The sequence below is a fragment of the Urocitellus parryii genome, chromosome 7 (genome assembly GCF_045843805.1).
Source record: "Urocitellus parryii isolate mUroPar1 chromosome 7, mUroPar1.hap1, whole genome shotgun sequence".
NCBI classification, from domain to species: Eukaryota; Metazoa; Chordata; class Mammalia; order Rodentia; family Sciuridae; genus Urocitellus; species Urocitellus parryii.
In genome coordinates, this window is record NC_135537.1 from 177,991,999 (window position 1) to 178,003,464 (window position 11,466).

General features: G+C 54.1%; 1 protein-coding gene across 1 annotated transcript; it reads left to right on the forward strand.

The window, feature by feature from the left end:
• Positions 1 to 2,085: 2,085 nt before the first annotated feature.
• On the forward strand, positions 2,086 to 7,740 carry LOC113193932 (tripartite motif-containing protein 16-like). The gene is made up of 7 exons (XM_026404773.2): positions 2,086 to 2,116; positions 2,357 to 3,021; positions 4,537 to 4,632; positions 4,826 to 5,059; positions 6,051 to 6,213; positions 6,397 to 6,459; positions 7,184 to 7,740. The coding sequence occupies exons 1-7, from the start codon at positions 2,086 to 2,088 to the stop codon at positions 7,738 to 7,740; spliced, it is 1,809 nt and encodes a 602-aa protein (XP_026260558.2).
• The last annotated feature ends 3,726 nt before the right edge of the window (positions 7,741 to 11,466 follow it).

Sequence of the window (11,466 nt, forward strand, 5' to 3'; positions counted from 1 at the left end):
CATGTTTAAGATTCAGCCAGGAGCCGGGCGCGTTGGCCCAGGCCTGTAATCCCAGGGGCTGCAGAGCCCATGACAGAGAGCTTAAACAAGTACTTCTTCCTCACGCTTCTGAAGGTTGGCGAATCCAAGATCAAATCACCAGTAGACTCCAGGGTGAGGACCCGCTTCTTGGCTCTCGCAGTGTCCTCTAATGGTAGAAAGGGGAAAAGCTCCCCGTTCTTTGGAGTCTTTTTTTTTTTTTTGACACTAGGGGCACTTTACCACTATGTACCCCAGGCCTTTTAAAATTTTATTTAGAGACAGGGTCTCACTAGATTGCTTTGAGCCTAAGTTGCCGAGGCTGGCTTTGAACTTGCGATCCTCCCGCTTCAGCCTCTCGGGGCCCCTGCGATTACAGGCATGCACCACCATACCCAGCGAAGGTCAGGATTTCAATATAGGAATTTTCAGTAGGCACAAACATTCTGTTGACAGCAGTTATAGATAGTGGTGATGGTTGCACAACATTGTGAATGTATCTAATGTCACTGAATTATACACAAAACATGGTTAAAAGCGCATATTTTATGTTATGTTAAAAATTACATTCCTGGGGGTGTTACTCAGTGGTAGAGCATTTGCCTAACATAGACTGTTGAACCACAAAGAAACATTCTGAACCACAAATACCAGAAGATTGACAAGGGATTTCTGACTTTCAGAGAAGCTTTCCTGAGAACCTGCACATTTCTCTGCAGGAAAATCATATAAAGGGCTCGGATGCAGATCAGTGGTAGAGCGCTTGCCCAGCATGTCAAGGCCCTGGGTTCCATCCTTAGTCATCCGCACCCCTCCCCCACAATCACGTACAAAGTCAGAAAGCTCAATCCTGTGTCACTCCTCTTCAAGATGCCAGAGGAGAGGGACGCCCACAACCTGCCTTTGGGGCATGTACACCTTTGGTGGCCTTTAATTAATCTTTACTTGTGCCTTGCCTTTGACCCATCCTGGAATTCTTTTCAGCAGCCATGGAAACCTGGGCCAAATTGAGGTTCCATTGCCCCTTGGAAGAACCTCGTTGAACCCCTGTCTAATGACTATCTACCCCGCCCCCCAGGATCAGAAGCCCCAGTCTTTAAGATCTCTAATCAGATAATGCTTGGACCAACGTACTTTAGACAAGAAGGAGCCTTGAAACTTCATGCCCTCCATCCTCCCGCTGACTCACAAGAGAAGATCATGGTCCAAGGAGACCACGCTTGCTGCCCAACATCCTGCTGTGACTTACTTGCCATTTTTCCTTCTGTAGAGAGAAATATGAGGGGCTGTTAGATCCAGTGTAAGTGACCCCAGGTGCCACTGGCTACTGAGCCTCCAGGGACGAGGGTCCTGGAGTAACCTGCTGCTGGTGAGGGGGCGGACTGCGGCCGCACTGCAGCACCTCTGGTAGCACAGGACCGTGCTCTGCTGACATCACAAGCAGAATGCAGGGGCTGGCTGCACTTTAATTGTGACATCGGGGAGCAAAGCTGGGGCAGTCCTTAAGGAGGAAAGCCACCTTGACAGGGAGACTACAGACCAGCAGCCAAAGGCAAAGGTAAGAGCGTGGTCACTAGGCCCCAAGAGCAGCGAGGCCCGTGGGTTGCTGTAGGACGGAAGAGGCTGCACACCCGAGGGACTTGCAGCAAGCAGGGGCAGAGGCCCAGAGGATCCATCCCTCAAACCCTCTGGACAATGAGTCTGGAAATTCTTTGAACTTTATACCCAGTGAGAGGAGTGGCTTGAAGGTTGACATGAAAAGTGCTTTTTGTTCCCCTTTTTTAGACTAGACAGAGGTTTTACAAGTTTTTTTTTTTTTTTTCTGCAAACCCGGCATTTACAAAAAGAGGAAGCTACAAATCACAATGCCCTCTGCAGAAGTTTTTTTGCTGGTATCCTGTATAAAAATCTTTCTGACAAGAAGAGAGGCTTACTTACGGCGAGGGGCTTTTGGGTGGGGGTACCTGTTCTGCTTCAGGGTGGGGGACCTGGTGAGTGGGGCTGGGGCGAGGCGCCCACGCCGAGTGCCCAAGGTACTTCCCTTCTCAACACAGGGCAGCAACGGATATGGCTCTCCCTGACATGCAGCAAGTTTCACGTGAGTCCTTGTGCCTCTCACCTCCTCCGAGCACCAAGGCAGTGGGTGAAACACCTTCCTACCGCCCCTCTGCCCTCTTGCCCACAGTTGGGACTGGGACAAGAACACAGTCCCCAGTGTATGCCTCCCATTGGTTTAGTGACACAGTCCAGTTGCCCCTCGGCAAACAGCTGCTGCCAAGAGGAGCACAGTTGTACCCCTGAAGCGTGACTCCAGTGAGGCTTTGCTCTGTCTCCCCAGGGCCAGCCCAGGACCAAGTCCCAGCCCCACAGCTCCCCGCCTTGCCCTCGAGACCTTCCCAAGGCCAGCTCCTGCTGAATAACACCCTCCGCACATTCGAGGACCAAGTCCTGTGTCCCATTTGCTTGGAGGTGTTCCATAACCCGGTCACCACCGCCTGTGGCCACAACTTCTGCATGACCTGTCTCCAAAGTTTCTGGGACCACCAGGCTGCCACGGGGGAGACCCACTATTGCCCCCAGTGCAGAGAGAGCTTCCCCTCCAGGCCCCGGCTCTGCAAGAACGTCATTCTAGGGGAGATGGTGGCCTGCTTCACCCAGGGTAAGAACCAGGCCACGGGGCCCTTGTGGAACACAGCTGGGCCCAGGGACGTGCCCTGTGACTTCTGCTCCCCCCAGAAGCTCCGGTCTGTCAAATCGTGCCTGCACTGTGTGGCCTCTCTGTGTGAGAAGCACCTGCGCAGCCACTTTGAGGACCAGATGTTCCAGAGCCACCAGCTGCTGGAGCCTGTGCAGGATCTCAAGACCCGCTTGTGTCGCAAGCACCGCAAGCTCCGGCAGCTGTACTGTCGCACGGAAGGCTGCTGCGTGTGTGGTGCCTGCCTACTAGAGGAACACAAGAACCACGAAACGGCCCCGCTGGAGGAGGAGCGAGCCCGCAAGGAGGTGAGGTGGCAGGAGCAGGGAGTGGGGGGCTCTCAGCTCACATCCTAAGAGGAAAATTATGCAGCTAAGGCTGAAGGTGGTGGCGTGGGCCTGCAGTCTCAGCTATTCGGGAGCTGAGGCCAGAGGATCACAAGTTCCAGAGCCTGGGCAACAGAGCAAGACCTTGTCTCAAAAACAAAAAGAAAAACAAACAAAAAAATCCCGCAGTTGATGAAGCAATAGTCAGCAGGATTGTGTCATGACAGGAAAAGGCTGTTGAGGGGGCTGGGGTCAGTGGCAGAGCGCTTGCCTAGCACATGCCAGGGCCTGGGTTCTATTCTCAGCACTGCATATGAATAAAATAAAGGTCCATTGACAACTTAAAAAAAAAAAAAAAGGGCACTGTTAAGTTAATAGGATGCAGAATTGTATTGGGGAGGGACCCAAGAACTTTTCAGTCTATTTCAACATTATCAAAGTACAAATAAAGCCAGGCGCGGTAACACATGCCTATAATCCCAGCAATCTGGGAGGCTGAGACAGGAGGATTACAAGTTTCAGCCACTTACCAAGACCCTGTCTCAAGTTTAAAAAGTCGAAGCACTGAAGGTGTAGCTCAGAGGTAGAGAGCCCCTAGCTTCCGTTACTATTACAATAAAAAAATACAAGAGTACAAACACATCTGTCCTTTTCCCTACTTTTGAATTTTATTGAATATAGTTGGATGAGTTTTTAAGAGAAATCCTCATATTTTAGATACCCTGACTTATATATTATACAACAGTGCTATTCCCACAGAGCCACTGTGTCAGGATGTAAACCCATGCATCACTGAATTCACCACTTAGTTTGAGGAACACTTTTTTCCCATTGCCAGACTGTCTCAAAGAAGGAAGCACTATGTCAATTAAAAAAAAAATTGTAGTTATGGATGGACACAGTGCCTTTATTTTACTTGTCTATTTTTATGTGGTGCTGAGGATTGAACCCAGGGCCTCAAAACCAGGCAGGGGCTCTGCCACTCAGCTACAGCCCCAGCCTCCACATCAGTTTACAGTCTGACCAGCAACCGTCTGTGGACAGACACTTGCCAAAGCACTGTTCTGTAATCTAACGATGCAAATGCCAGTTTGCTGGAAGAGGTGGAAATGATAGGCTCATGTAGAAGGACTTGGGCCTGGAGTATGGCTCTGGGGAATGCAGGTGGCTGTGTGACTGCTATCGCTCACCAGGCCCCAGTGAAACCTTCACAGCCCCTTCCTGTGGCCTGAAACCATGGTCATCACTGTTAGGAGCAGTGAACCTCATTCCTATGAATGGCACAGGCTCTCAGTAGGTGAGAGACCAGGAGCAGAGGGGTAGTGGGCCAGGCGCCGTCCACCCTTTGGCTCTGGTCTTTTTCATTCCCCTTGAGGCCAGCAGATGAATGCAAGAGATACGTCTGTCTCTTCTGGGCTTGGACAGGGGATGCTTGGAGCAGGGCTTCTCCAAGGCCCCTTCTCTGAATCAGGGCCCCTCCTTCTCCCCCTACCCCAGATGGAGGTTCGGAAAGTCCAGGCCAACGTGGAGAACGAGATGCTAATCATTGCCTCCGACAGCCAGAAGCACCAGGGGCGAGTGACCTTTCTCTCGGTAAGGTGGAGCTGTCCCCACCCCAGGCCCAGGCTGCCCCAGCACCCTGCATCAGGCTGAGGGCCCTCTTGGGACCTGAAAAGGGGGGTCTAGGTGTAGGATGGTGGGGTAGGAAGAACAGGTGGACAGACAGGGCCGTGAAAGTAGGGTACAGGAGTGGGGATCAAAGATGCCTGTCAACTCACCCACCCAGAAACTCATCCAGACGATGCGGGATGAGGTGAACACCTGCTTCTCCGAGATCATCCACGAGGTCAAACAGCTGCAGATAAAGGTCTTGGATTTCGTGGAGAAAGAGGAGGCAACTGCCCTGGGGAAGCTGGGCAGCTCCATCCAGCAGAGCCACAACCGGCTTCTGAAGCTAGAGGGAGACAGTGTCTGGCTCCACACCCTGCTCACCAACAGAAGTGATGAGCAATTCCTGCAGGCAAGACCCCACCCTGGCTCCGGCCCTGCCGCCTCTCCATGCTCCCTCCACCCTCAAACACACCAGATCTGCCCAGACCTCAGAAAAAGTGAGCAGCGTGTGGGGCTGCATCGCTTTGTCCATTCCCCTGCCCCGGGGAGCCCCAGGTCACCATCCTGAGCATACACCGACACTCTCGGCTTCTTGCTTCTCCACACAGCTCAGCCTTATCCTTCCTTTCCTGCCTTGAATTCCACAGGACGGTGGGTATGCCCTAGGATTCTGGGTATCTTAAGATTTTCCAGTGCCAGATTGAGACTCGGAAAATCCATTGATCAAAATCCCTTTTCCTCCCCAGCCCTGGCCACATGGCCTGGTGGTGCTGCTGCAAGAATGCAGTGGGTTGGTGGACCGAGGCATGCGGCTGGCCAGAAGGTGGCAGCAGTCTTCTCAGTGGGTGGGGCTCAAGTCCTGCTCATAGACCTTCCTTTCTTCTTTCTTTCCTTCTTTCTTTCTCTCTCTTTCTTTTTAAAATTTTTTTAGCTGTCAATAACCTTTATCTTTTTCTTTAATTTATATGCAGTGCTGAGGATCAAACCCAGTGCCTCATACATGCTAGGCAAGCACTCCGCCCCTGAGCCACAACCCCAGCCTAGACCCCCTTTCTTAAACTGCTACCACATACCTGGGCAGATTTCTAGGAATACTGTTCACCTTGACCCCCACTCCCCCGTCCCCAAACAACAGGACACATTTAGCAGTGGTTTTCAATAAGCAAGTCAAGGTTTAAAGGGAATCCTCCAATCGTTCCCTCAGTGCCCTAAACCAGAGTTCTGGTCTTTGGCAGAATCCTAACCTCAGATGTCCAAACAACTAGGAAGAGGGGAAAGAGGTGTCCGGGTTTGAAAACAGACAACTCCTCCATCTGCCTGTGGTCCTGGGGGTCACTGGGCCCCTGCTGTGGTCCCTGAGAGGCTGACAGTGTTAACACCTGCCCCTCCCTGCATGGCAGGAGTTCCCCAAATTGAAGCATATCCCAGGCTCCGCGGAACCCCTGATGGGCACCAACTGTGAGGAGACACAGAGCTTCCTCCAGCTGCCAGAGACCCTGGCTGAGCTCCGGACCCAGCTGGTGGACATGGGTCTCCACTTTGTCAACCAGCTCCTGATGAAGGGTCAGTCTCTGGTGACCTGGGGCCTGCATTCCAGGGGGTGGGACCGCCCTGCAGGGCAGTGCTTATGGAGCTTTCCTGCCCGAGTGCACCTTCCCCAGGTGACACAGTCTCCTGGAGCCCATGCCTCTTTCCAGGAGGATGGGCTATAAGAGGGTCCTCAGCAAAGCTCCTCCATCTCCCCAGGCATTAGGATGAACTCCTACGAGGTGCTGCCACTAACCATGGACAGGAAAACACTCCTCCAATGTGAGTCCTTGGAACCGGCCGAGCCTGAGGGAGAGGGGAGCACGGTCCCTGATGCCTCAACTACCCAGTCCTACTTGCATTCAGGCCAGGCCCTCCAGGGTGTGGCCTGACCTCTCACTCCACACTGGAGATCTCAAAAGGACTTGTCCTGGGCCCTAGGTCCTGGTAGGAAGGGGAGGAGACTCTGTCCCATCCTGCCTCAGAACCAGCTCTGGTGTGGCTTCCTGGACCCTGTGTGGCAGGACATCTGCCTCCAGCTGGGGCTTAGGCTGAGCCAGAGTGAATAGGCTCTGTGCACGTCTTCCTCAGACACAAGCTCCCCATTCGTTTGCTGTTCCTGTAGCCCCTCACCCATGTGGGCCTGGGGCCAAATCCCAAAGGCCTCTCTGAGATGCTGAGCTTAAAGGTTGTATTGTCTTTGCTGTCCCCCTCTGGGTCACTCCCCCTCAGTCTTTACTTAGCTTTGTTTCCTAAACAAATAAAGAGGGAGATTACATGGGGATCTAGTGGGAGAGGCAGGGGGACTCCTGGCTCCGGCCCCTCCCAGAAAGTGGAACACTGGAGAGTGACCAGGTCATCCTTCCTCCGGACAGTGTCTGCGGTGGCCAGGCCAGAGTTGGGGGGTTAACGGGGCTGGATGGAGGGGCCACTCCTGGGAGCCATGGAATTTAGCACCCCTCTTCCCTGAGGGCGCTGACCCAGGCTCCACTCCCCCCACCGCCAGGTTACTGCAACCTGAACTTCGACCCCTCCACCGCCAGCGAGGAGCTGTTCCTGTTCAAGGAGACCCACTCGGTGCTGAACCTGGGCATCCTCCTGGAGCCCTCGGCCACGGGCGGCCCGGTCCCGGGCTTCAAGCAGTGGCCGCAGGTGCTGTGCTCCCGGGGCCTGTCCGAGGGCCGCTACTACTGGGAGGCGGAGGTGTCCAACTCGTGGATGTGCCTGGGCGTCACCTACCGCCGCAGCCCACAGCTCAACGGCGTCCCGCGCCGCAACATCGTCTACCTGCTGGGCCGCAACCCCTACTCGTGGTGCCTCGAGTGGGACTCGCTCAAGTTCTCCGTGTGGCACAACAACACGCAGACGGTGCTGCACGGCGCCTACCACCGCACGCTGGGCGTGGCGCTCGACTGCGCCGCCGGCTGCCTCTCCTTCTACGGCGTGGCGGGCGGCGTGAGCCTGCTCTACCGCTTCCTCGCCACCTTCCTCGAGCCGCTCTTCCCCGCGGTCATGGTCAGCAGCGGCGCCTCGGTCACGCTCAAGCAGCGCCCCGACGCGTAGGCGGCACCCGGCCGGCTCAGGGTGACGGCCAATAAAGCTGGACTCTGAGCGCTGGCTGGGCAGAGCCGCAAAGGGAGGGTGGCCGGCCCCGCATAGGTCCCCTGCGTCCAGGGTGGAGGGTGGGTGACCCGCCTGCCTCCCGCTGCAGCACCGGCCAGGCAGTCCCAGGAACTGCAAATGGGCAATGGCCACAAGAACCAGGCTGGAGTTCCCCTGGGGATGGGGACAAGTCCTGGAGCCTTCGAAGAGGACACTTCTGCGCCCGAGGCTGGGCCCCACACTCATCTCCCACCCCAGCCGAGGCTCCTGCCTTGGTTCTCAGGCTGATCCTGGTCACTCAGCACTGGGGCCTGTCCCCGAATGCCTTGCTGCCTGAGACTGGGCCACCTGGCTTCTCTCTGGCTTCACCTTCCTGGGTGGCCAAAGGTAGAAGTGTCAAGGGACAGAGTTGGGAGGGGGTGGTCTGAGCCCTGGCTTAGCTGGGAGCTAGGAGGTTAAGATGGAGGAACCCAGGACTATCTTTCTCGGATTCAAAACTGATTGATAGGCTGAAGACCAAGGGTCAAGCAGAGGCCCAGGCTGCTGACCCCATTGCCCATCACAGGCTTCTCTGACCGCTGGTGTCTTCAAGCCTGGAGATGCCATGCTGGATGGGTAAACTTAGACCATCCTCCACCCGCCCCTAAGGCTCCTAAGAGAAGCTCCCTGCCCCCTAAGCCATGAGCCCACTTGGCTCAGGGCTCCAACAGCATGGGGGCCTCTGCCATGGGACCTGCCCAATGGGATGGATGGAGGTCTAAGGACAGGCTGGACCCAGGACAGTTCTCTGCCTCCAGACCCTGGCAGGGCCAAGACTGGGGTCTCAGCCCCCCTGGGGAAGCTAAGGATTCTGTCCAGCAGGAAACCACCTTGGTATTTCCAGCTTCAACCAGCCCCGGTTCCTGTAGGTTCCACAGTGAGGGCTCTCTCAGTTGAGTTAATGTTTGACTCCTAAAAGGAAACCCTACAAGGCACCCCACAAGGTGTTCCGGAATTCCACCCGGGTTCGCTGGTTTCTAAGGAATAAGTGACCCAGTTTTCCCCTTGGGGAACTTATTTTGGAGCAGGCAGAGCAGGAAGAGAACGGGGACATAGGGTGTGCTCTGAAGGTCTCTTGGAGGTGCAGTCCCTTTGGCTCCTCTGAGCAAGCCCTAGCTGTGACCTCATGGTGACCTTTCTCCCTGGAGTTTTCACTAAGCTCCAGCTCTAGTGACTTTTTTTTTTCCTTTTCAGTTTTTTAGTTGTAGATGGGCACAACACCTTTATTTCATGTACTTTTATGTGGTGCTGAGGATCGAACCCCGTGCCTCACATGTGCTAGGCAAGTGCTCTACCTCTGAGCTACAGCCCCAGCCCCTCTAGTGACTTATTCTCCAGAGGCTGCTGTCCCTGCATATAGCAAGTAGTGAGATGAAAGCCTTTCCCCTTATTAAAGAGATTTTGTGTGTGCCCCCATAACACACCCCACCTTCCTTCTTCCTGACTCAAAGGGGAAACCAGAGGAGGGATGCCCAGGCTAATGAACACAGTAGGGCCACATGGATCTCCCAGTCCTCCCCCAACAGGGGGCTGCAAAGGAGAGCCCCTTCTCCTCTGGGCTGCAAGGATTCAGCAGGGTGCTATGTAAGCAGTCAGGGCCCCTGGAGTGCACCTCCAAAGGGGTGTGTGGTTTACTGGCTTTCTCAAACCCTAGGGCTTTTTTTTTTTTTTTGATGGACTTTTATATGTGGTGCTGAGAATTGAACCCAGGCCTCACACATGCTAGATGTTACTCAGGCACTGTACCATTGAGCCACAACACCAGCCCTAAAACAGGGTCTTACTAAATTGCTGAGGGTCTTGCTAGGTTGCCTAGGCTGGTCTCAAACTTGCAATCCTTCTGTTTCAGCCTCCCAAGTCTCTGGGATGACAGGCATGTGCCATCACACCAGGGAACAGTCTGTTTTTAACCACTATGCTACACAGCCTCTTGTATAATGTGTTCATTGTGGAGAACTCTCACACGATATGAAAATAAAACCACCCATGTTCTGCCCCCTCAAGACTCTCCTGGAGTGTTTCCTACAGTCTTGAGCAAACAGAGCTGTGGGTCAAGACAGAGCTGTGGGTCAGCTGGAGATGTAGAAGACCAGGAAACTCATGTTTTCCTAAGTTACCTTCAAAATGCAAAAATAATTTGTTCATTATAGAATGCATAATGTTACAAGCTACAAATGAGTCCTATGGCTTTGTTTTATCTCTCTTCCTGGTCCCCACTAAAGGTGGTGGCAAGAGGCAACCCAGCCAAAGCCATGTTACTCCAAGTTCCACCCACCCCCACACCGGAGGGTGCTAGCAGGGCCAAAGGATGGTGGCAGTATGTCATCATCCGTTCCCACAGGTGGACAGGGTGGGAAGCAGGACCAGATGACAAGAGCCTGGGCAGGAAGCTCTGGTCTTCTCTCCACCCAAGGGTGGGATGCTTAGGGCTGAGCGTGGGGGGAGGAGTCCGTGGGAGCCCCGCAGAGGCCCTGCCAGGCATAGTGGGAGGTCTCCAAGACGGCTTAGACTCACCTCTGCACTCTTCCTGGGAGGAAGGCAGATTGTTTCCCTCCTTTCTGTGCCCATAATGCACTCTGCGTGTGCCCCTCCTGGCACCCACATTGCATGGTGTTTTGAATAAGAATTCCCCATTAATGGCTGCCGGACACAGCTGGTGCTTAATAGGAGTTGATACCAGGACTGAAGGAATCCCCCTCCCTCCAGTGGGAGGGAGGGACCACTTGGATCCTTTCCTGGGTCAGGTGAGGCCAGGTGTAGGTGGCCCAAACACAGAGCTCCCTACTTCCTTCTCTTTCACTACCCCTTTCCTCCTCATGAAGCTAAGACACTGTGCCGGCTGAGCTAGGTGGGGGCAAAGGACCTGCCTGTGTCTGTCCCCATTTCCACCTCCCCTAGAGCCTAAAGGTTCTCCAGGACAGGTGTGGGAGGGGAGAGACACCCATCTCTACCAACCTGTTTCCTGACCTGCAAAATGGCATGCGTAGAGGCTGGGCATGAGGGCGAGTGCCCGTAATCCTCACGTCTCAGAAGGCTGAGGTAGGAGGATGGCAAGTTCCAGGCCAGCCTCAGCAATTTAGGGAGGCCCTAAGCAACTGAGAACCTGTCTCAAAATACAAAAATGGGCTGGGGCTCAGTGGTTAAGCACCCCTGGGTTCAATCCCTAGAACAACAACAAAAAAGTACATATCGGGACCCATTCATACCTGTTGAGGACGGTTGACTCCCGGGGCTTCTCAGACCTGGCAGTTGGGAAACAAGCGGCGCTTTGGGCAAGGCAGGGACCACGGGTGAGGCCAGGGAAGGTGTGAACTCAACATTCAACCTAAGTAATATTTTAATGTAACATTTCTCTAAACAACGCAAAACCCCACAGCAGACAAAATATTAAAATTGTAAATAAAGACCAGGCCTGAGCTGGCGCTGGGACACCATGCCTCACCCACTGACGCTAATCTCAGCCCTGGTACCAACAAAATTTATTCACAAAACCAGGTCACCACTTCCTGGGCCATGGTTTGCATTAATTTTTCCACCTTGATCACTGAGCTTTTTGGTGTCCCCCTTACATATTGAGCCCCAGGCAAGTGGCTTGGCCCGTTCACCCTAGCTGGAGGTGACACAGTTCTGGAAGATGCTCACAGAATT